At 43.3% G+C, this 26,394-nt stretch overlaps 1 protein-coding gene across 7 annotated transcripts in view; it reads right to left on the reverse strand.

Moving 5' to 3' along the window:
* Nucleotides 1-26,394, reverse strand: part of LOC119010987 (myomegalin-like) — a 45,714-nt gene that overhangs the window by 18,910 nt on the left and 410 nt on the right. For 6 of the 7 annotated variants that reach the window (XM_037083698.1, XM_037083696.1, XM_037083695.1 and 3 more), the window contains exons 1-7: nt 2,648-4,692; nt 1,133-1,270; nt 925-1,044; nt 745-837; nt 436-660; nt 197-355; nt 9-110 (exon numbers count right to left, since the gene is read on the reverse strand). In XM_037083698.1, the coding sequence (XP_036939593.1) occupies nt 9-110; nt 197-355; nt 436-660; nt 745-837; nt 925-1,044; nt 1,133-1,270; nt 2,648-3,967 (2,157 nt within the window). In that variant the 5' untranslated portion in view covers nt 3,968-4,692. Of the gene's footprint in view, nt 1-8; nt 111-196; nt 356-435; nt 661-744; nt 838-924; nt 1,045-1,132; nt 1,271-2,647; nt 4,693-9,193; nt 9,248-9,769; nt 9,927-10,016; nt 10,175-10,335; nt 10,460-12,891; nt 12,969-19,302; nt 19,414-23,602; nt 23,671-23,774; nt 23,822-26,394 lie in introns of those variants that run through there. The other variant, XM_037083699.1, reaches the window with a different exon arrangement.

A 26,394-nucleotide genomic window follows, 5' to 3' on the forward strand; every position in this document is an offset into this window, starting at 1 on the left:
TGTTTTACCTCCAGAGCTCTGTCTCTGTCTTTAATACGCTCTCTTAGCTTCTCCAGCAGAGCGTCTCTTGGTTTGGAGCTTCCTGTTGACTCCAACATCTCCGAGTACTCCTACAGATACAAAGAGAGAGCGACGGGATCAGAAACATAGGCACAAGTCTTTATCGAAAGAGAGTTTAACTGTGTGTGCTTGTCACCTGTAACTGCTGCTCCTTGTCCTGCAGAGAGTGTTTGAGCTGTGTGATGCTTCTTTCTTTTTCCTGCACCACAGCGTGTCTCTCCGCCTCGCTCTCCTTCAGAGCTGCTTCTTTAGCCTGAAGCTCCGAACGAGTTTTCTGAAGGGCACAGCGAAGGTCCTGCAGCGCAGAGATGACAGATTACGCACGCTTCAAGACTTCTATTCAAAAGGTTTGGTTTTCACACAATTCACACTGACCTGGTTGTGTTTCTCAGTGACCTCCCTGTGCTGCAGCACCTCCTGCAGATCAGTGTTGAGTCTGTCCTTGAACCTCATCAGGTCGTCTCCTTGCCTCTGGCTCTGTCTCAGACTCCTCTGGCTGGCCTCCAGCTCCAGGCCAAGGGCGAACAGAGAGCTCTGCACTCCCACCAGCTCGCCCTGCAGCTGGGCGAGCGTCAAGGACTCGCTGACCCCCTCTGGAGCCTGCAGAAAGAATGACCACAGATCAGAGACGAGGTTTCTCACCATGCTGAATCCTTGCAGTGTTACACATCTGCTCTTTCTCACCTTGCATTGAGCCAGCTGGTTGCGGTGTGCCATCTCTCTCAGCTTGCACAGCGTGGTGTTCTGCCCTTCAATCAGCTGGTACAGCTCCTGGGCCTTTCAGCAGAATATGAAATATGAGCACCTTCTCAAATACAAGTACCATCTCATACTGGCTGTTCATCTATAAATACGAACACTAACCTCACGGTCTTTGGTGCTGTTAGACTCTGTGAGACCCTGAATGGTTCTCTCCTGACTCTGAGCGGCCTGACGGATTGAACGCAGCTCACACTCCATCTCGGTCAGCTTCTCCTGCAGCTTCTACACACAGACAAAAAGAATCGAAGTCACCACATGTTGATACATCAAAACACATCCAAACTGTAATTAGAGCTCTTATGTGCCATACCATGTTGTTGGCCTCGCTCTCGTGGATCTTGGCCTGCAGGGACTGGACCTGGAGCTGGGCCTTCTGCAGCTCGCTGACACACTGACCGGCAGCACACTCATACTGGTTCAGTTGACTCTGCTGCTCCTCGACCAAATTCTAAAAGATAAGCGCCAGGAGTTCACGTTGTAAAAACAATTCTTAGCATACAATATGTTCATTTGCTCAGTCTCGTGACCATTATTCATGAAGGAGACATTTTGTTTGTTTCAAAATTCATGAAAAACAACAGAGGCTGTGTAACACTCAGTGGATTGTGTAATATGTCTACGACATTTCAGAAACCCTGCTCATTCATGTGTGCAAAAAACTACAACGGGGAGCGAGCCACTGAAGTGGTGCGGGGAGTGTCTGCACGCATGAGTTAGCACAAGTGAGTGTGCTCAGAGTGCTCTGAGCCACTATTATCTTTACATAACCACCTACAAATGCTTCTAACTTTCACGGATGGGAGGAAAAATGTCATCGAGGTGCACTGACTCAAACTATTTATCAAGATCATATTGTGGCTTAACGTAGTAGAGATTAAATATCTCTTATTTAGGTTACTGCATTTTCTAAAGTTTTTCTGGGATTTAATTGGTTTTATTGCAGTAGCCAACCAGTGTTGAGATGTCGGGGTGGTCTGACATTGCGTGGATCTCACTTCGCCTCAAGGGCTCCGAGTGAAAATAGGCCAGGAGTGGAGTCACTCTGTCTTAATGTCTCCCCACATCTAACCTACTTCAGTCAGCAGCCTTGGCCCGCATCTCACACTTATTAAGGAAGAACATCGAATTCAGAGACAACTATACACCCCCTCCAGACAAGATAACCTCAGAGGATATTTATCTTGAAGAATATATACGGATACACACTTGTGCCTGCATACTTGGGCAGAATATCCGGAGCTGCAACAAACTAGTTCCTCGTAGAAAAGCTTGGCGCCTCTAGTCTGTCTGCAGGCTGTATCCTCAGCTTCCTACAACCTAAATCAACTGCACTACATCAGCAATTACATAAGAAATTTGGAGATATTTACACCCACTAAATGGCCAAAAGTGCCTGTTCATTCACTCTCTACTCTATTGACTTGATTGATGACCTTGTTGTGCCTGCACACACACACACACACACACACACACACACACACAAGGTAATTAGGCCATGTCCTGTGTCACAGCTTACCCCTACCTGACTGCTCATGTAATGTACTGCCACAACTAAGTGCACACACACACGCACACACACACACATACAGCACTGCAGCTCACATCCATGTGGGTGAAAGCTTGCTGGAGAAGCTCAAGGCAGGATTTAAGTGACTGACAGTGGGATTATGAGGCTAATTAACTTAAAAAAGAGTGGGGAGAATAATCGTTCAGTGGGCAGGCTGTCAAACATCAAAGTCTGTCGAGTTAGTTGCACATTTCCTGTGCATAGGCTGAAAACTCCTTCCATTAAAGCACCATCAGCATCCCCGTCATGGTTTTATACCTGGTGGGGAGGCGGGCGAGGATACTCTTTGTACAAATCTTCCAATAACGCTTCCATTTCAGCGAAGTTCAGATCCTGGTCGAGCCTGTGATTCAGTCTGATCAGAGGGGTCTCCAGCTCAGGTGTAGGCAAGTGGTTCTCTCGTTCTCCATCTGGAGATGTGTACGACATTCCCAGGAGAGCATCAGGGGAGCTCAGCATCAGACCTCCATTACTGGAGCTCCGTCGGAGCAGCACCGGCAGCTTGCTCCCCTTCGAGGTCTGCACCGGCCGGTGGACAGCGTAACTCTGCAGCAAACAGAGGGCCAGAGAGAGGCTGGGTCCAGGTGAGGTTTGTCCATGTGGGACTCCCATGTGCTCCTCAGAGAGGGAGTCAGATATCTGGTCGTCTATCGGTTCCCTGGGGGAGCTCAGCAGTCCATCTGTTATGGCTCCAGGCCGGATATATTCCTCGGCTGTCTCTAAGGATGCTATGGAGGGGCTGGAGCTGGCTCGTCCAGCCAGGGTGCGATCGCTGTCTGATGCTCTCGTTTGGTCCTGGGAACCAGGCACCAGAGTCAGAGAGGAGGGGGCTTCTTCTAAATCCTCCACATGTTCTCTTTTTCCATTTCCAGCTCCAGTCACACTCCCTCCAATAAAACTGGCTGAGTATCTGGTTGACGGCCCACAGGAAATACTCCGTGCCAACTTCCTGGGGACTTTGCAAACTGCCTCATAGTCTGAGTCTGCCACCCGCAAGTAGGAGCATCCCCGACACCTCCTGGGAGTGGTGGGAACACGTTGGGAGCCCCCAACTGTGACCTCTGACCCCGGAGCAGCAGGACACTGAGGGTGGTGCTGGTGACACTCCAGGCAGTCGTCGGCCCAGGACTCATACAACGAGTAGACAAGATCGTCCTGGAGCAGGGCGCAGTACTTGGCATGGGTAAGACCTGAAATGTCCACCATCCCGTCTCCTGATCCTTCCTGAGCTCCAGGTAACGTCACAGCCCCCTCCTCTGAGTTTGTCTTCCTGTAGAGCCCTCCGATGCACTGCCTCAGCCGATGCTTCTCCTGCAGGAGCCGCTGCAGTCTCTCGATGGACAGGGCCTCCACGCGGGCGATCACCGTGTCGAAGCGGTACATGCGGTCCAGCATGAAGGTGCACTTGGAGCAGGCGAACTCTCCTCTGCCGTCCCGGGTCAGCTCTTGGCCGAGGGCGTGAGACAGCAGCACCTGCAGGTTGAGCTTGGCGGTGGGGTGGAAGATCCATCGCCGCTGGTTACCACAGAGCTCCCGTCCACAGATGCGACACGTCTCCTTCATCTTGAGATCAAGCATTCCACAGGCTTATATCAAAACTATCGAGGAGTTTACTCTAACATGAGGAGGAATCTGATCCCACTCAAACACAAAAGAGCTGCATCAGAGCAAACACATTAAAGCCTGTTTTTTTTTCCCATCTGCATTAAAGTAAAGCTCCTCATGACATCAGTCTTTACAATGGCTTCAAAATAAATGGGATGAGGTAGAAGAAGAAGTCTAATGGTTGCACATGTAGGGGTTTTTTTTTTGGCAGGACTGAACACAATGAGGTAAAAATAGATGAACAGATACTGGGATCATCACTGGAAGAAATCCACGAGTCCATCCATCCGCCGGAGGTGCAGGTGCATCGGGAATATGGCGCACAGCCCCGCAGACCACGTCATGTCACCGTCCCATCAATCAGATGCAGTTATTCAGCTGAGGGTCGTCCTCGCGTCGTTTCGCATTGGCCAACAGCACCGCACGCGCCTCTGCACCATCACCATCACCGGGCTGTCACGGACACACGAGCCGCACCGCGCGCCGACAGGTTCATCGCGGATAGGTAAGCTAATAAATCCGGCGACCACCGAGCGGTAACACGCGTCCTGGGACAGCCGTCTGAGTCTCTCCCCGGTGTCCGTGTCCGACGGAGGGACTCTTCATTCATGCCACAGCCTCCACAGACAGACCCGGAGGCAGACACGCTCTCACCGGGCTCGGTTCTCCGTGCGGTCTGAGATCCTCCGGGTAGATAACGATGTGGCTGCCCGGACCAGACCTGCAGCGGCGGAGCGTACCATCATGAGCAGAGCGGGAGGGGGGTGGATGAGTCCGGCGCAGTCACACAGGGATGCTCACGGCTTCATATCCGCTATGATTCCGATTCAAAACGACTGCTTTTGTTTTAAAACACACAGATAAACGTAGAGACAGCGAATATATGTTGTATTTGGTGGATTTTTCTGTAAAGAGACAGAGTACGTCCCCCCCTGGAGTCTGATACCTCCTCCTGCCTGGTTTACTGAGCTGTGTTCGCCTGACTGAACAGGTGAAATGCTCAGTAACGTGGTAACATTAGTGACGCTCTGTATAATTAAATAAAACTGAAAGCGACACTCTATTCTGTTCTATTTGACCTATACGAGGCTGAAAGGAAACATGAACATATTATATATGTAGGTCAATGTATAGCCTTATAATTAATTTGATAATATGTTACAGTATGTTTCAAAATTCACACATTACTAAAATATGCAGAACTACGATATGTGATGAGATACAGTATCATATTTAGTCTTATAGCCCTTTTCTGTTGTTTGTTAAAGAAACAGCAGCCAACACCAGAAAATACTGCACAATGCCAGACATTCAGTAATAATTAATTTGATGATATATTACAGTTTGATAATATTCACAAGCGATTACATTATCTGTGCTGTACAAAACTACTGTATGTGATGAGATATACTCCTCTATAATGTGTTAATGAAACAGCAGCCAACACCCAAGATATTCAATAATAATTATGCTATAGAGCCACATCCCTCTCTCACTGTTTCACACTCTCTCTCGCTCTCAGGAACACACACACACACACACACACACACACACACACACACACACACACACACACACACACACACACACACACACACACACAGAGCCTAAGGGTTGACTAGAACCAGTTTCCACTTCCATTCAGACTCCATACTGTACATTAAATAAAATATCCATACATACACATGTGTTGTGTGTTTTACAATAGTAGCGGTATAAAATATGGACTAACATGTTTTATGGCAATGATTACATAACCGTTAGATGATTATGTTGTTAATGGTGTTTGTGACTAAGATTTCATCACTGCACATTATCAACTACAGACCAGACCGTCATATTGATGTTGTATTTGGGAGGAGGTTCTGCAGGGTGAAGACAAAAGGATGTTTTCTCGGCTTCACACAATGATCAGTGAGCAATAAAACTGGTTACCAAGACAACACATAGGGTTGTGCAGTATGTGCATTAGTTACACACAGCTGCTGTGTGTGTGTGTTGAGGTAAAGATCGCCTGAGGTTACATATGAAGATGAACATCGAGGTCATCATCGTCATACTGGCAGCTTGACAGAGTCAGTGATTGACAGATAATCATTTTTCAGCATTTTTCATTTGCTGCTAACAGACTTTAAACTACTTTTAAAACACAACAATGGGGTTTCCTTTCTTTTACATAAGAAACTATAAAAATTTCATGATAAATTAATTAAAAAAAAGTACATTTAGGTTGCTGGGTTGACTTGCTAACTTGCAAACATATTACTGAACTTACTAAAAGTCATTATAACCATGCTGATGTGTTGGTTTTGGTCCCAGCACCCTTGTCAAAACATTCTCAGATTAGTATTATTTGTATGTGCTGTTGCCATGCTGCAGACACTTTAACAATGATGTGACTGTGATGGACAAACAAGCGGGCCTTTCTCGTGCATCTGACCATGCAGGCTCATCTCTGCAGTGACCACAATTTTTGTTTTCCCTCAGGCACGCAAACAGATGGTCATGCTGTCACGCTGAGACTTTCAAGCTGATAACGCAGTGAAAATTCCCCCGTCGACTGCAGATATGCTTTCGTCTCTGAAGTAATGCTGCGGCTTCAGGACACAGCACACAGAGTGAATCTTCATTAATGTGAGAGACAAATTTGTGGGGACCTTGTGTCTCCTTCACGGTCCTTATCGATTGCTGATTATTTGAGGGACTAAAGGCCTGAGTCATTTTCAGATATTTCCTATTTCCATTTAGTTGCTTACAGTGTGGCAATTAATACAAATGATTCTTGGAGAGGAAAACCTGGAAACAATTGTGAACAAGAGGTTCAAGATAACATATCTTTCCTTCCTCACCCTGTCTGTCTCCAGACACAGATTTGATCTAAATTGCTGTGGTGTCTGGGGAACTAATTAAGAGCTCTTAAGGCGGTCGTCTGTCTGAAACAACACAACTTGATATCAGTGTTGGGGCCGCCGAGCACTCAGAGGTCGATCTGACCTATCGACAACCCGGCTGAAACCAGACCTGCTAAACTGCTAACCAGCGAGATGCCTGCATGAACACACACACACACATATGAAAGATGGCACCTCATGGGAATGTGCACACACAAGCACACACAGACACACAAAACCCCAGTTACACTGATCCGCACATGATCCCTTTCCAACTAAACAATTTCTGGCATTGCAGTAGGAATGAAATTGCTGAGAGGTTTTGCTGAAGCCCACATTTAAAATAATATCAGTGTCATTTAAACATACAAAATAGCTGCAGTGGTTTTTCCTTTAATACTTAAAGGCCCGTATTGTAGAAAGTTAAAATTCCATGACTTTTTTTTTTAACTTATCATGAAGTAGGTCCAGGATATGGGACCTTCTGTGTGAAATAATTGCCAAATACTGTACATACAATACATTTTTTGCGTGATCCATCAACAAACATCTGTCACTTCCTTCTAATTTTGCAATGTCACATTCACTCAGCGCTGACCCAAGAACCTGTATTTCAACATATACCTATATTAAGGTTTCTGTCTTTCCTCATCTGCTGTATACGAACACTCAAACTCAAAATGATGCACCATGTTCATCATACTTTTCACACCCAAAGACACTAACCCACCGCTCCCTTCGTGACTAAATGTTGTACACACACACTGCAGCTGTTCCTCATTAAATGCAGCACTCCTCCGCTTTGTTTGTTTTTCCTGTCCACATACATCCCATGTGAAATCTGAGCAGAGAACCTGCTCGCGGAGCACATTTGCATCCTTCATTCACGACTGATTTACAAGTTAAAACGCCTGCACAGGTACGCCGACAACACAACACTGCTTGTCTGAGACTCGACAACAAACCGACATGACACAGCGCTGCACAGCAGCAGCAAGAAGAAACATGAAGCTATACATCGCAGTTATGATTGTAATTTTGTAGAGCTGCAAAATTGAACGACAAATGTTAAAGACTCTCTGCAGATGGAGGGAGCTGACATTAAGGTAATGGTTTCCCTCCACGTGTAGCTTCATTACATATCAGGAGAGAAATGAGTCCTTTGGGGGACAATGTGGGGGTGTCGGTGCAGTTAAAGCCTGTAAATGTAATGAGTTTCTGGCACTTTGCATGATGAGATGAATCCTCTGTAAGATGAACTGTACTTTCACTGGAGGCCTCACATGATGCACGATGGTCTATCGACTGCAGTATTACAGTCATCTTTTCACAACATGTTCACTGCTTTTAACAACATTATTTGCTTCAGAGCAAACATTTTCATCTGGGGGCCAAATGCAACCCTTGAACAACTTCATCCTAGCACTTTGATTATTTTGTTTGATTGGTTCATTCATTAGATTTGACTGTTGCTAGGAACAACATACTCTTGTTTCATTAAAAAAGTTTAACCCAGGCAGCTGAACTGTTGAATAAGAGATTATTTGTGAAAACTAGTCAACAAAGCAGAATCCCGCCCCTTGGCACCACACTTTATTTTCAAAACAAAAAAGTTGAATACTCCTGCTTTAGAGGAAAGTTCATCAACACATATCTGCAGTTGTTTCCTCATCAGACGGGAATAAACCACCCTCGATCACTTATGAAACATTCAGGGTCGGATTGCACAGCGTTTAAGCTCACCACAGGATGTTTCACTGATTGTTAACTTTGTTTCAACAGTTGGTTCTTTCAGCCACGTTATAATGATGCTTCTGTTCTTGTATCACAGCGAGCAGCTGTATTGATTTTATCATGTTGATTTCTGCACAAAACATCCTGCAGACACAGACTGCATTATCGTAACATTTTGAATAGTGCACTACTTTTCAGTGGCAAAATGCAGAAGAATCACAAACTCTTCATTTGTTTTTGTTTCTGTACCACAACCTCTTCTGAAAACACATTTTCTGATCTCCCTATATGTTAACACCCTCGATATTTTCCGTAAAGTGGCTTGTGATAAACAATGATTCTGGTATCTTATCTGCAGTTGTCAGCTCCTGTGTGAAAACACTATTCTCACTATTCCATGAGGAGGCAGAGTCTGTCTGACATTAAACCACGAGATCTGTGAAGCTGTCCTGACACTTAGTGGAGAACTCTATGATGACACGTGAAGGCAAATGAATCAAAGTTGTTTTATATACAACAATGAACAGCACAAATTGTACATACACTTTACATACAAACACAGATCTGCACATACCTGCATCTCCTGTTCTATCCGCAACCTCTCATGACCCAGTTCCTCCTGATAATACTGAAACAGAGGAGACAGACAAAAATAAACCTGCTGTGCCCACTAATAAAATAGTTGCATGAAATGTGAAGAGTAAAGGAACAAATATAAAAAGGAAGGAGAACGATCAAACATCAGAAATATCAGTTGACATCATGCTTCGGGGTGTGTACAAGTGTGTCAGTCCTTCCATGCATGTGCACCTGCAGTGTGTTTAAGTTTGTTTAAGCTGTCGTTGTGCGTGCAAATAGCTCTTGTGTGACCCACATGAATAGCTGTTAAAATGAGGTTCAGGAATGTCACACATGCTGCTTCAGGAGCCCCTTTCTAGAATAGAAAGTCTGACCAGAGGAGACACGGTGGTCCAGAGGAATGCAGTAATATTAGAAGTCTAAACTGTTCGACTGAGATGTTTTGAGTGATAGAGAGGCATTTACTCAAGTGTTATAGAAAGATATGGGCAAGTCTCGGTTTCTGAAGACGCCATCGGAGAGGAATTTAGATGTTTACGTGTCATTTAAACAGGAATAAAAGTGTTTGTACCTCCACATCCTTGTCCTTCTGCAGCAGAGATGACGACAGCTCCTCTACCTGACCCTCCAGCTCCCCCACCCTCAGCGTCAGAGTCTTCTTCTCTCCACTCAGCTCTGTGATGAGGGCGTCCTTGGAGCGAAGCTCTTTCGTCAGCTCCTCTATTAACCTAAACACAGACAAAGTCACTCAGCATGACAGGGAGGAGGATTTGGTTGATTTGAAAGCGATGAGCAGATTTCTTAGTGTTTTTCTGCACCTGTCTTTGGTGGTGTTGGAAGGAGACAGGATGCTGGGAGGCCTCTCGTCCTCTGGGATGTCCTCCATGGGGGTGTCCAGGGAGAGGAGGGACGCGTGGGAGTGTGATCCAGCCAGCGAAGCCATCCGCTCCGCCTCGCTGCGTGCTAGCTGGGCCTCCTGGAACAAAAAACACACACGCAAACGCTGTTGTGATTTGTAAATCTGGGGCACCTGTCAGTTTCATGTAACTTAATTATTTTCACACTTATGTTGTGCTGATATATACAAATTTGCCATCGCATATTAGTTGTGTATAGACACGTCTGGAGCGGTTGTACCTCCTGCAGGAGCTGAATCTTGGTCTCAAGCACTTGCTGCATGTGATCGATTTCCTGCTGCCTCTCCTGACACCGTCTCTGCAGCTCTGCCTCATTGTGATTGGTCAAGCTCTCCGCTGTTGTGCTGTTTAAAAGGGAAAAAGAACAAGTTGGAGTTCAAACACACATAAATGTAGTCAGAGGGGTCAATATCAGAGCATGATGGAGACATGAGTGAGAGCCAAGAGACAATATGATGTCATCACTTTTCTGTCTGCGATGATGCTCATGGGACACCCAACACCAACCCACTTATAGCAGGGATTGAGTAAGCTGCCCCGCCCAGGGTGTAGGCTTTTATTGTCATGGTTAATGCTGCCAACATGGACTCTCACATTAGTGATGCTGTCACAGTGTGAAAGTGGTGAAAGGCTTGATACAGCAATGTAAGCAAATAAGGAACTTTTCATTTTAATCTGAAACTCTTTACACACATGTCATGTTTCTTTGTGTCTTCCTTAGATCACATCATGCTGCTTCATGACGTAATCATCTCCCGTCACTCCTTCTGACTCCAAGCATCTGTCTTTATCACTTAGTCAGTCAACAACGCCACCCCAGAATTTCTGCTCCCAGAATGGCACACGCCACCCTGTCGCCACCGAGTCCCGTTCTAGTACGTTTTTAACTCTGTCCGCCACATGCAACAGCTCAGATAACTGGGATATTTTGAAACGGGTCTGAGTAATGCAGATGTCTGTCTCATGGACAAATGGTCTTTATGTGTGGCGGCTCAGACCTTCACCCCCCTGAGCGCCTCTGGACGAAGTCAGAAGACAGTTGATGCAGTGATCTCAGAGAAATACTGGGATTTAAGACAGGCAATTTGTTCTTGTCTGTTAGCATTTCTTCTTCCTGTCATGGATTTTTATGATGTGCCGCGTGTTTGCCAACAGTCTCAGGGACTGAGCTGTTCTCCATTTTGGCAGTGGCGCAAACTGGTCGATGTCCAAACCACAGAATATGCAGCAAGAACAACAGAGACACCACAGAGCCGAGCAGAAATGGTGATAGTTAGACTACCATCAACTGAAAGACTGAATATGTAATGTAGAAATTACAAAGGCCAGGTGGAAATCAGAATCAAAAATGTGCAACAATAACCTCTTTACTTGTAGAATCATCTCTGCCGACATGCTACGGCAACAGTAACAGAGACCAGTAATGAGAGCCAATTCATCCTCTCCAACAGCGCTAACAGTTGGCTAATGACCAACTATTAAAGGTTAAACAACCCTGACCTTTAAGCAGCATCTCTGTCCATTTCAGCTAAACGCAGGGCCAGCTGTTGTGGAGTGTAAGCCATATACAGTGGGAACTGAAATGCCACCCTGCGAACAATCCTGGAAGCGCTCCATCTTTGCCTAATTATCCCATGTAAATCTGCAAAACTCCTGCAGCAGTTTCCAGATACATCCTGGAGCAAGAGAAGGTGACCAGGAAGAGGAGGACATCCGAGTCAGCAGTACTGAACATTTTCTTTCCCTGTGCAGCCATCAGGGTTTGTATAATGTACTTAGAATTTATCAAATCACCTGAAACAACTCTCCAAAGAGAAGACACAAAGGGAACAGAATACCTGTGTTTCTCTTAGGTTAAGCAAAATCTGACACTTGTTCAGAAGGTTGGAGGTTTGACTCCCAACTGGACGCTGAAGTATCTGAACCCCAAACCCGATGGCAGGTAGGCTTTGGCCATCAGTGTATCAGTGTATCAATATAAAAAGAGATGCGAAACGCTTTGAGGTGTCGGTGGACGAGAAAAGCGCCATACTGTGTCTCATTTACAACAGTAGCATTTTTACAGCCTACAATAATCCCACTCGAGAGTTTTGTAACATGTCAGGGGTTCAAGCTGTGGGTTGCACTTGTGGCATCCATGAAGGTTTGTGTGTGTCCATTATGTGTGTGTGTGTGTGTGTGTGTGTGTGTGTGTGTGTGTGTTATCTCTATCAGCTGCTGCATGACATATGAGCTGCTGGAGATATGAGGTGTTACCACAGTTAAGACAGGACCATAGATGGAGGTGCATCTGTCCTCCTGCACACGCTATGCACAGTATCAATGGGCGTACATATAACTGAAGAAGGCATTAAAATAATACGATCTCATCATGTTTCACAGGCTGCTCATGAAGGGTACATCCATCAAGAGGAACAGTCGATATCTGCCTGCTGTCTTGCCCATTTATCCTCGATGTTAAGGAGCATTAAGGACCTTTTACAGTTCGACACTTTCAAACAGAGAGTCATTGATTTTCAGTTTAGTCAAACGATCAGAGATAAAAACTGTTTTGACACCAACGACCACAATGAGAAACGTCTGTATCCTTGTAAAGTTCATACCTGCACATAAAGATCTTATTATTCTGACTGTTTATAACCTATTTAAAATCTGCTTTTATATTCTGTCCTTGTGCTGCCGTAACACTCAACTTTCCCCTCTGAGGGATCAGAACAAACTTACTTTATCTTATTTTGCATTGATAAATAGCTGTGATACATGTTAGTGGACTCACAGTGCTTTATCCAGAAGCTGCTGTTTCTCCTGGAGCTCCTGCTTCAAGCTCTCTACTTCCACCTTCAGCTCGATGTTCTGCAACGGATGAAAACAGCAACGTCAATAATTGTCACCACACATCAGCAGATAATGACACCGTACATGAACATTTATTAGTACACTGCAGATTCAATGATGGCAGCTGGTGGCCAACAGCAATAATCTAGAGTTAAAGTGACCAGGACACCCTGTTTAATATTGCAGTCGGCCTACAGGCAAAACATATTTTCTGCCAATATTCTGCAATTTGATACCCATGCAGATGTTTTCACTTAATTGGCTGATTATGTTTCTTCTCAGGACCTGTGTGGGCTTCAACCTGTGTGATTAGCCTGAGTGAAATTATATCTTACATCAGAAATTTTGACTTGTCAAAGCAGGACAAGCAAAGGTCCAGTTAATATTGAAATAACACTACAAGCATGATATTTCATTTAAGGGAGCTAGTTTCAGGGTCCTGGTAATGTGCACGGTGGCTCATCTGGACGTTTGATGGAAACTGAGCCGTTGTTAATGAAATATGTTTCGCCTTTTCACCTGTTTGTTTCCTTGTTTCCGTCTGCAGAGAAAAAGATCTATTTTACAAGTGACCCATAAATCAAGTCCTGATACAAAGGATATGAACCCTGTTATCTTTTAAATCATAAAAACACAACGTTTATTTCTTCATTTCGTATCACAGGTGCAGCAAAACATCCAAACATACGTCACAAGTTGCAGAGACAGAGGACTACTCAATCTGTATTTGGATCATGCGGCTGTATGGAAGGTATGAAAAAAAAACATCACATCATTTTATGTAATCTCTACTGTATATCTGAGGTTCAGTGAAAAGATTCTATATCGAAAAGATGACACACACTGTATTTCGTTGCTTATGCGTCCACTTGTAACATTCTCTCCTCCACATCTCGATCACCTTTCTCGCTCCCTGCTCGGTTTTCCGTCATCACACCCACATCTCTCCGTCTCGACTGCGTGAATGAGTGCTGCCCGGTGTTGTGTGTCATCAGCGCAGAACATCTGACTGTGCTGTCACGGTAGTTATATTTAGAGCCGGTGAATTCAGGGCAGCTCAGATACTCACCCCTGGGGGCCAAAGGCTAAACTCCACAGTTTGTTTACCTGCTGGAGTCCCCGGGGGGGCAATTTCAGGGCCCATCTAGGCTCTAACACTGGGGCTGAGGATTTAAACGGTGAGAATTGAGGGGATCATTCTTTCCATTCTGACCTTAGCGTGAAGAGACAGGACAGTTTATCCATCTGTCTGCTGGACTCAGATCAGATAGCTACTCTCACTGGTTTGTATCACCTTTATCACTCCAGCTTGGCTCAGGTTCATCTCAACTCTTGTCTCTCCTCTGCTTCCTCTTCCTTTCTCTGTTTTATGAATGTTTTAGTGCCCTCTCGTGCATATACAAATCTGTTGACCTTCTCCTGTCCCCGTCGGAGGGCTTTCTGTCCCTAACACTCACGAAGAGCCGAGCTACACGTGCACCAACACTTGCAGCCTGAAATCAACCCATACACATTTTCTGAGAGGCAACATGAGGGCTGAACACACGCAAACTGCTGGTGGCTACGCATGCACATGCTGCACATGTGACCAAAGCACGAAATACTTCTGCACAAACACCGGCCACAGCCAATCAGAAGGTGACAAATACTCAGTTTGAATCTAATTTTAGTTCTCATTTTGACAGGTTGGTGCTGCAGAATCAATATCAGTGATTCTGGCAATTATTAGCAGGTGATAGCTTATTACGTTAAATATGAAATATGCCAGGTATGCAAAGTGATATATTCAAATTCCTTGTTGTGGCTTAGGCTTTAATTCACATGATAAAAATTATAATTAAACAGAAACAAGATTGCAAATGTTTGATGCAACTGATCATCAAAATGACATAATATTTGCAGTGTTGATGTTTTGTTATCAAGGAATCTGCGAGATCTCATTAAAAAACTGTTAAATGTATTGTTCACATGTACACTGCTTGTGGATTGTATTTCAACTTATTTAAAGATAATTTTGAGGCTTTTCTGAATTTGTGGGGCACAGATAGAAATCTCATCGCTATTTAATTGTATTCAGACAAAGTTCTCTCAACTGTGCAGCCCAGCGAAGTGATGCAGCCGCCACCAGAACTTATGCAACACACGACCAGGCATGTGCTCCGCAAAGCTAATGACGGTAAATGATTCGCCTCCGTGCTATAATAATAAATAATGTAACACGCTACTAAGAGGAACATGTATTCCCGTGTGTGTGCGTGTGTGTGTGTCAACATCTTGGCTTACAGTAAGAGACATTTCCCATCTTGAAAACAGCTCTATATATAGACAACATCACTGTGCACCTGCTATTCTGGCCCCTCCTGGCTCATCGGCCCCTCAGCAACAGATCCTCTAATAACCAGGCTGTGCAGGAGTGTCACTCAGACACCAATCATACCTGCAGCAGCGTGACCGATATCGATGAATTATTATCACTTTTCTTTCAATCCATCTGTTGATTAAACATTTGCCACATTCAAATCCACACTAATCCATCTGAATGCTCTGGCAGCATCACTTTATTTGCATGAATGAAAAAAGGAAAATATGTTATTTCAAGTCAGGGATCCTAAATATGCAACAATTATTGAGTAATCAAAAGCAAGTTTATTGAATAGCTGATTATCTTGTCTTTAAAAGGGTTTAAGATATTGAAAAAACACAACTTTTACATTCACAGCTCCTTAAAGACAAAGGTGACATCGATCAGAATTCAGTAAGACAGTCCACAACCCAAAGGTACTCAGTTTACTTAACAATAGTCTGAATAAAAGCAGCAAATCGTCTAAAGTGAGACACGTGAACCAGGGAATGTTTGGGGATTTTTGTGTAAAAAAATTAGTGATTAACCGATTATCAAAAAACTTAAATTTTCTCTTAATCGACCGAGTGACAAATCATTTCAGCTCTGCCTTTTATTCATCTCAACTAAATCTCTAAGGTGACAAACCGTACTGTCAAGAGACGTACAAACACACGTGTCATGAAGCACGAGTCCTGCAGTCAGTCGTATGAATACATGCGATTAATAAATGAGTGTGATCCAGCCGGCACTATAAATAGAGTTTCTCTGAGGGCTCTGAGCGAGATCACTATGTGCCCAGGACCAACACACCTAGTCTGTACTGTGTTACACTGAGGACGGGAACACTGGCACTCTGTCATGATCACCAGCCAACAGAGCGGCAGGCAGCTCATGTCAGATAACAACCACGGAACAAAGATTTAGTCTCCAATAAAAAAGTGATTAGGCTGATTAACTTTCAGCCACACAGAGTAAAAGACTGTGAAGCACAAGGATTAGAATCCCGTTGGATGTCCGTGTGACGTGAAGATCGGTTTACTCAATCACTGCCGGCATGCAGTAATTTGTGTGAGCGTCAGGACGCTCAGGTCTCGTTCGGCTGGATCAAACGGCCGTTTAGTTTTCTCTCGTGTCGAAGATCTGTCGACCATCAGCTGGGATTTGGAATGAAGGGGCGAGTTTTTAAAGGGCGGCCGGCTCGTGTAGACAAACAACAGCTGAACTGGGTCACCTTAATGTAGGTGCACACTCTGCACGCACACAGACAAGAGGGACACAGACGGACACGTGGACTGAGAGAACGAACAAAGATGTATAAAAATAACACACACAGGAACTGAAATGGTCACTGTCACCATCCGTTTTCCTATTGCGTCTTCAACTAACGTCAATAGTTTCGTTTAGAAAAATGTGTGAAAATGTCCCCAACACATTTTAAAGTTTCAAAGTGACATCTTCATATTACTCTCCTAAACCCAAAACATACGTCATTTCAAGAGAAAATGTTGTGAATCTGTACATTTAAGAAGATAAATGACTTAAACAGTTTATAAATAATCAAAATTGCTGTCAATATATTAATTACTCAGGCAGACAGCAAAGCAACAACATAGTCACACCGATTATCACACCGTCTACATTTGTTTATCTACAGAACTGAATTCTAGTGGTATTAATAATATAACATATAATGTTTCATGTCTATTAGAATATAATACTGAGAAACATTACAATAAAGTATTTTTTCAATCAAAATCTCATTGTAATTGCTAATAATAATAATAAATTAATAAAAATAATAAATTTCCTGCCCTTGCAACAGTAGTGGCAATAACTAAAGACTTATTTTTAAATAGCTGCTTTTACCATTTGTGACTCCAGCGCTCTTCATACAGTCACATAGTTCTCCATGCAAACCAAAGGGATGCTTCAAAATAATACGCTGCACCTGTTGTGTATCTGTATTGTATCATCAGAGACATTTTCATGGTCTCAGCCAAGACCGACATTTAAACCTAACATCACCACCGTCTCCATCAGCTGCTATCATAGCAACCCCTGCATAGATTAAGGGTTAATTTAAACTTTGGTTCCACACCCAGCAAACATTTTTATCCCCAGCAAAAAAACTCAAGATTTCAATAGTGACAAAGATACATGTGAAGCTGCAGCCTGCTGATAAAAAAAAGGGGGAATAATTAAGTTTGATTTTTTTTCCTGAAAGGTTTGCAGGAAGGATCAATGAGTGCTGAGATCACTTTAAACCGACTTACTTTGAGCTTCCTCTCAGTGGTGGATAACTCAAGTACTCTATTACTCTTCAAAACATACTGGTGGCTTAATTTACTTGAGTATATAACAGTATACAATATAATATTCTGTAATAACATACAGTGTGAATGAAATGAGGTAGTCTGCATTAGTGAGGACTTTATGTCTGATAATTAAAGCACATTTTGTGATGTGAAAACTTCTGTATTTTTACTTAAGTAACACAGCATTCAGGAAAGTAAAGGATCAAAGGGCTTCTTCCACACTGTCTTATAATAAAGTATGAAAGTTTAGTTTAAATGTTAACTGTTGTCTAAGCAGCCATACAAGAACTTTACCTTGATGACACAACATTTAAAATTGGTCATTTTTAAAAATGTAATCTATTTATAAAAGTACTGATCCAGCGTTTTCTCTCTCAGTAATGATTCTAACAGATTAACTCAGGATATTTTGCTTCATACTGATCTAACACCAGCACTTTTTTTATCCATATACAGCATTTTTGAATAAATGAGGCCTGTGACTGGTGTGGAAGTAAAGATTGAATCAGTGGTACAACATCAATGAATGGACGTATCGGACAGTGACGACATAATTGTGTATTGGACATTGTTTTGAATATGGATTGGTGATGCCATGGCAGACACCCCGTCTGCTTCAGAAGGTCAGTATTGGCGGCAGAACTGATAAAAGATGTTGGATCTGCATGTCTGTAGATACACAACAAACACAAAATACAATAATTCAGGTCTGACCAGAGATTTGATGGTGACTTTCAGGCAGATTTCAGTCCGTCCCAAATGATAACGAGGTTTAATAACAGCCCTGCTAATGACTCGAACATGTTGTCATGATAAACCTTTTATATTTTGATTTTATTTCACTTCTCATCAAAGGCCTAATGCTGAAACTCCATTTAGTGTATTTCACTGGCTCTCTATATATCCAGAACTATAGTCTAATATACTTCAGTGTCTCTGGCCTCCTTCATAATGGCAAAAAATAGTATTACAGGACATTAATGCACAGTCAAAGACAAAACTAGTCTGTTAAACAACTATTTTGATAGCCGATGAATCATTTCACTCATTTTTTTCAAGCAAAAATGTCAAAGATTTGCTGGTTCTGGTTTCTTAAATGTAAGGATTTCCTGCATTTCTTTATCATTTATGACAGTAAATGAAGAGTTTTTGAGTGTTTTGGGCTGTTGGTTCGAACAAAAGAAATATGGATTACATCGCTTTGGGCTCTGGGAAATTCCTCTAAGCATTTTTCCCAATCCCTGATGTAAAACAGACGTCCTACGTATTGTACATGTCAGTGCATTAACTAAAAGAGCTTGTTAGTGTGAAGTCCTTCACACACACAGCAGCCGTATCTAAAAGCGGGCACTTGGTAAAACAAACACATGGCGGGTCACGTCACCTCAGCCAGGTCAGTGCGGCAGCTGAGTCAACAAACAGTGGAAGTGGCTTAGAGAAGCAAATCTGTCAGGATAACATCGCTTCATACTGTAATGATATAAATCACCCGTTATGACGAACAAAAGGTACAGATGAGCTCTTCTGATTATCTACTCAGTGCGAAATACCTTCAACAAAGCAACATCAGTGACTGTCATTCTTTTTGTTGTCGGTGAAACGACCCTTGACCCGTGAAGAGCAGCTCCCTTACACCACTTCTTGTCCCCTTCATCACCAGTCAGTCAGGTCTGCTACAGGTTTTACTACTCACCGTACGGTAGACATCCTCACTGCTCTCCTCGTACTTCTGCTGAATCCTCTCCTCCAGGAAGTAGATGCGGAGCTTGAGGCTGAAGTTCTCCTTCTTCAGGTCATTCAGGTGCTGCGACAAAGTACGGTAACCGTTAGACATGACCGTCAGAGAGCACCGACACCGCTTGACATGTCCGTTTATAGGTCAAAAAAATAAAAAAAAGTTCGATCTGTCCGTATCATCGTGGGGATACGGAGTCCATGTTAGAGGACAGCGACTGTCCGGGCCTGTCCTCGTGTGAGAGTCTGGTAACCGTTAGGCATGCTACCTCCTGCTCCAAAACAGCATAACGTCCAAATTAAACTAATTATTTACAAAGTGGCATCCCAGCCTCTATAACAGGCTGCCGGGATACCATCTAGAAAAGCAAACACATACTAAAAACATTCACACACACACACACACACACTAGTCTATAGGGATGTTCGCAGTGCAGAGGGCGACTCTGCAGCCCAGGCGGTCAGAGATGAAGCCATATCAGCTCCATGCTGTGCTCTGGTGTGCTGGGGGGTGGACGGGACAGGAGCTTATTTTACAGGAGGAGACATCCCTGGAATCCCAGACTGCCAGGGGAGATGGGTGGAAGGGGGAGAAGAGGGGCGGGGTGAGGGTGTAGGGGGAGGTGGGGGGGGGGGGTAAGAGGCTCGCAGGCAGTTGTGATATGAAAGGAAATCTCACCCCTCTGCAAATCAGCAGCACCGAAATGAACAAACAGAGAGATGAGGAGAAAGGAGGGGGTTGGACGTGAGTCCCCCGGTTGTCCTTCTCATCTTGTTCCGCTTCCTTATTGAAAATATAAACGTCATTTGTTCGGTTTAATCTCTGCCCTGTCGGTTTTTAATACACTTTTAAGTGTGGGTCCCCACTGAGAGGTCATCTGCAGCTCTGAGCACACTTGACTTCATGTTGTATAATCACAACAGTGACTCACTTTCATGCAGTCCCTGCTGATATTAGGGACAGGATAATCTCGACTGAATTTGTTTAACTTTGGTCTTGTGCATATATTTTTTTTTACATCTGTAAAAACACTCTTGGGTGCCAAAATATACTTAGCAAGTTCATAAAGCTAAGAAATGTGTGATTGAGTAAGTGTTTCCTAGATTTCTATTTCAGTGACATTATGCTGTAATAGATTTGCTTCCCAAAGCAACAAACAATTGTCTATTGTTCTATTTTTTTCTGATAATTTTAGGTTAATTCTCAGACCTCAAACTAGATCAGAATTATTTAGTGTCCAAGACAATGTTCTGTACACCTCACATGACAAAGGATGCTTTTTTTTTTTTTTTAAAGTAGTGAAGGTTTTCAGATCTTTAAATTACATAAAAGTAGCATGTCTCAAAATATTGGCTGCAAAAACCTTAAATGGCTAAAGCTAATCAACATATATGTAATGTACTGGATGTACAATTATTTGTACAACAACAACACAAAACAAAACTGATAAACCAACTGCAATGTTAGCCTACCTGCCCAGAGCCAAATGACAGACAAATAGCTAGAGCTAGCTTGGTAGGAAAACTAACACTACTGAGCTAAATGCCCCGTATTGTTTTCAGGAAATAAGGAAAACAAAACAACACTAAATGGAGAAAGTCATTTGCACTTACAGTCATTTTGGTGGCGGGAAACATGAGTCAAAATAAATGCTAATGCTGCTTTGTGTCAACTGAAACTAGAACTGTTAGCTAACATGTTAGCAAAAACAACTTAGGCTAATGGGTGACAGCATCATAGCAGAGGATTAATTAGCCAAAAAAAACTACTACAGAAGTTCATAAAAAAGGAAATGGAAAGGTCCCTGTGACACACTAAGTTTTACCACTGACTTCACAACATGGCTGTGATAGATATGCATTTAAACATTCAGAAAGTCCCCCTGATGAAGACTAACCAGCAGAGGGGCTGATGGGAGCAGGACAGACAGGTGACTTGGAAAGAAGTTGGATGAAATAGGAGACCTGGGAGCTGTGCGCCTCCGTGCTATTAATAGGGAGGTGTCCTGAATCTAACAGAGCGGTGAATCCCTGAATGTCCCTCAGAGAGGTGAGTGAACGGGAGGGAAATAACAAAGAGGAAGGCGGCCTCCACTAAAATCCATTTTCATGACAAACACCAAAAGCAAAGAGCATCAATAATGAAGCGAGTGAGACGTGCTGCAAACACAATTACGTCATTATTAGTTCTTGGTGCGTTCAGCGAGCGTGTCCATTTAAGTGTCACGTTACCGGCTGTTGCTAAATAATTCTGAACAGAGATAGGACGGGCGCCAAGCGGAGTCTCCCCATCACATTAGAGATGACATCATGTACACACACACACACACACACACACTTTTCAGCTCAGAAATAGGAGCAAATGTGTGTAAATATGTGCGTGAGGCGTTTGTACGAGAGTGTTTATCTCGTTGTAAAAGTGACACATCCAAGATCTGACAGCCACGCGAAAGTGACTCCAGCTTTGAATAGGACGCGCTGCCTTTCGGGGAACAGTGACTTCAGCTCTTCGTGACTGGTTGGTGACACCTCCTGTTTTAACGGGGCTCAGCAGCACCTCCAGAATAACATGAAAGGACCCTCACAAAGACAGTTTCAGTGCTTTTTGTTCTAGTCTGCTCTTGTGTGTGTCTGAAGAAAATGTGTTGGACCTCCAAATCAATGTACTGTTGCACAACATCATCGGGCTACTCACCTCTGTGTCAACACAGAATATAAACACATGTTAACAGAAGGGCGGGTGACCCAGTGGGAGCCCCTAACTCTAACCCCATAGTAAACATCTATATCTGTAGTCAGTCATGTGACAGACGTGGTTTGTCTGGGGCTGTACTTTTGATCATGAGGGTGACACTACTACTACAGTTTCGGCTAGTATAGATCCAGTTTAGTATATAATCTTAAGAGTAATGTAGCTCTAAAACAAAACTTACAGCTGGAGGGATTGAGAGAAAAGGGAAAACAATGTCTGCTCCATCCCCTCTGCTACTTGGGGATGAAGAGGATCAACAATCCTCCCCTGCAAAAGACTGCAACTGGACAATATACACTCATATAAAGTGGGTTATTTATGTGCTGTGTTACCATCACACTACCGATAATGTATACTTTAGGTCTTAGATAAAGTTACATGTGGATTTTCTTTGCTTTTCAGGAAAGACGAACAGAGATGATGTTGCTCTGCATCTACTGAGGCAATGATTTGTTTCTTTTTTTTTTTTTTTTATAATTAATGGCTTTTCTCATTTCAAGAATTCAATGAACACATCAGTGACACTGTCTGAAAGTTAATTATGAGTCCCGAACAGGGAGGTAGTTAGCTTAGCGTAGTATAAAAAAAGTCAACCAAAATGCTAAAGCTCACTGGTTGTCATGTCTTTCATTAGTACACAAACATAAACATGAAACACTATTTTGTGCCTAGTTAACTTTTTGCCTGTTTCATTTACAGGCCAGTTTTCTCCCCGTTTCGAGTCTTTATGCTAAGCTAGGCTAACTGTCACCAGGCTCCTACTTAACACACAGGCACGGGAGTGATATCAGTCTTCTCATTTAACTCTGTTGTCCACATAACCATCTTAACTGAGATCATGGTATTCAGGTGAATTTAAATGGTTTCATAAAATATCAAGCTTCTCGCAGAGACATTAAAAAAATCAGTCCAGTAAATCAATTGAAAGAAAAATGCATTGCACAGTTAAATTTGATTTCAAGTTTCGTAAGCGGTGCACTGGACTCAGCAGGATGAATAATCATATATGGATCTGACGTTCTCCTTGCTCATTACAACACCCTGCTGCCAAACATTAGAAGACACATTGAATGTGGTATTCTGTAAAAATGTGACAGGGCCAAAAATAGTGCAGCAGATGAGAGAGCGAAGAGAAATCCTAAAGTGGGTCATTCTGCAGCCAGAGGCAGACTGAAACCACCAGGAGGGTTCAGGGTGTTTTCCACATGATATCATCAGCTGTAGGTGTTCTCCTTTTTCTGTACGGGTTGTTCAAAACATATAGATCACAGAGAGGTTGGACATAATGAGCATGGAAACTCAATGTCAGTGTGAGGATGTTGCATCAAAGCAAAACCACATCAGCTCGTTACCGCTTGCAGGAAGTAACACAGACACAAGAGGGCACTGTAGAGTCGATCCTCATTGGGCATTATATTGCTTATCAGAGAATCAATTGTCATGCTGACAGATAAGGAAGTGTGGATGACATCAAAGCTCAGTGAGAATTAAAAATAAAAGCTCTCACCTGTTCAAACTCCTTGAGTGTGTGAAGCTGAAGAGGAGGAGAGTTGTCTGTTTCATCGCTACACAAATCTAAAGACGAGGAGGAGGGAAAAAAAAAAATCATGCTTTAGCAAAAAACACATGAGAACTTTATGTTTTTACGGAAGCATTTTCATTAAATGAGAGCTTGGTACCTGTCATGTGACCTGTGATCTTGGATGAAGTCTCCTCTCCTGCAGCACTGTCCAGAGAAACAAAGAGAAGAGCACGGTCAGCATGGGGTAACACACACACTACACACACTACACACCACACACACACACACACAGAAAGAGAAACCTACTGCAGCAGACCCATCAGAACATTTCTCGAGCTGAGAATATCGTACACAATAAGCCCATTAAAGGCAGATGGCTCCTCTAGAAAATGAAAAAAGCCACTTATCCAACCATCTTTTCATTATAGCAGCAGGATCTCATTTGCACCTCTGTGGGGAATTGGTGGTGGGGGGGGGTCATCAGGGAGACCCAGCAGGGGAGAGCAGAGATTTGGTGGGACGGGAGGAGCCGCTGAGGGTCAGAGTTCATCTGAGCCTCTCAGTGCTCCTGACTATCTGCTGTCGACCAACCTAAACTAAAGGTGGTACATGTCTGCGGCTATCAACTGTCTCATCATCCCTTTAATTATGGATATAATCAAATGCTACAGTAAACACATTGGAGGATTTGCACGTGTGATTTTCAGGAACATGCAAGGGCGACACTTTATGTTGTAAAGCAGAAGGGACACCCAGTGTGGCGGGATTAGTAAAGGGAGACAAAGACTTTTATTTTGGCAAACAAACAAACGGTGTTTGACAGTTTCAAGATCCATCCATCCATCCATCATCTGTATACATTATATGTACGCCGCTTAATCCTCTGCAGGGTCGCGGGGACAGTTTCAAGATAATTTAGCAAATAAAGAAAGTTTGTCTTACAGATGATGGTTTTGTGTAAAACCACTCAGTGAACTACATCGTGTCGTTCAACATACGTCATCGACACCAACATGGCCGTCACCTCGGCACAGAAAAAGTATAATGACACAGCTTCTGGATTGATCAGCAACCGAAAAGACAACGGATGATGATAATCTGGACGGACATCAGGTGATATTTGGTCTCCCTCACATTAGCTAAAACATTAGCATTTGACCACGTCCCCGCTAACATTAAAGTCTGATTACATCCAGCGTGTTTCACTTAAATGTGTCAAAGATGTGCGTTGATATTTATGGATTAATTTACGGCTTTTCGTTTGTACCATGTAACACTTTTAAATGGTGACATTAGCGAGGAGGTTGTCTAACAGAAGCTAATTTGTCAGATGTGTTGTTCTACATTGAAATATGGCCCAGTGTCCCTTTTTTTTTTTACATCCTTTGTTTTTTCAGTTGCTGATCAAACAGGAAGCGGTCAAATGATAATAATCTGTGAGATTTTGACCTTTAAACCTGGAACACAGCAGTTATTTTCTGAAATATGGTGCCATGGCGTTCCACTGGAGAGGAGGGATCAGTCAGAGATCAGGGTATTTAATATGGCGGGAAAAGAAATACATAATAGGACATCAGGGAAGAGCCAACAATGCAAAAACACTGACCATAAAACACAAAATACTGTTTAACCAACCAGGTAACACTCCTCCACATGTATCACATCCACAAATTTAACACCACGTCAACAAAACGATGCCAAAATTCCAACTAATGCTCGTCAGTCGGCCATTTGTGGACATTTCTGTGTGGAAGCTATTTTTCTTCAGGACATTTTCAACGTACTGTGCTTTCAAAACACGATGTGGACAAAAAAAGTGTAAATGACACCAACGGGTGCATGAAAACAAAACACTGTGTGACCTCACTATAACATAACAGTAGCATTAATAAGCCCATTACAACTCAAACAGGGCTGCATTAGCACTCCTCCTCCTCTTCCACTCTCTACCATGTAAATTCCTCTGACAGCTGCCCAGCACAGAAAATGTAAAGACAGTTGGTGCATGCCAAAGGTTTACAAGATCACCAGGTGGATAAATAGTTCACATTCTGCATTATTATTGGTGCTGGGCGTCACCATAATCACACTTCTCAGTGTTCGGTGTTCATGTGGGAGTGGGACGGTCTATTCAGGGATAACAGTGTGTGTGTGTGTGTGTGTGTATGTGTGTGTGTGTGTGTGTGTGTGTGTGTGTGTAGGAGGTGATGCAGTAACCTACATACAATAGGACACACTGCATGGAGGATCTGGACTGTGGAGGACTGCCACCACTACACTAATGCATTGTATTCAATACATAAGGAGGGCTGTTTTGATGTCGTGCATTTAATCCTGTTAATGATCCTCGGCCTGCAGCACAAAGTGTCTCCAAAATACGCACGAACTGGGCCTTTAAATATGTGTTCCTGTATCGCAATGTAAGCCCATTCTGAGCCACGTTTGGACCGAAAATTAGCGCTTATTTTCCCACCAGAAATCTTTCCATGCAGGTGTTTGTACAGATATCCGGTGCAAAAAAACAAACAAACAAAAAAAAAAACGTGTTAATCAAAGCCAAAATGTCCATCGCCAGTGGCCTCAGTAGCTTTTTACCCACCGATCCGTGAAGCATGCAGATGGCCACACTGTGTCTCCAGGCTGTGTGGAGAAAAAATGGCCTTTATATTACACCGCGACTGCTTGATGATAAAAGACTGGCGACAAGGTATGAAAGAGAAGAACCGACATGATCACGATCTAAAAGCCCGGGTGGTGTTTTGTTTAAATGAGCGCTA

The sequence above is a fragment of the Acanthopagrus latus genome, chromosome 21 (genome assembly GCF_904848185.1).
Source record: "Acanthopagrus latus isolate v.2019 chromosome 21, fAcaLat1.1, whole genome shotgun sequence".
NCBI classification, from domain to species: Eukaryota; Metazoa; Chordata; class Actinopteri; order Spariformes; family Sparidae; genus Acanthopagrus; species Acanthopagrus latus.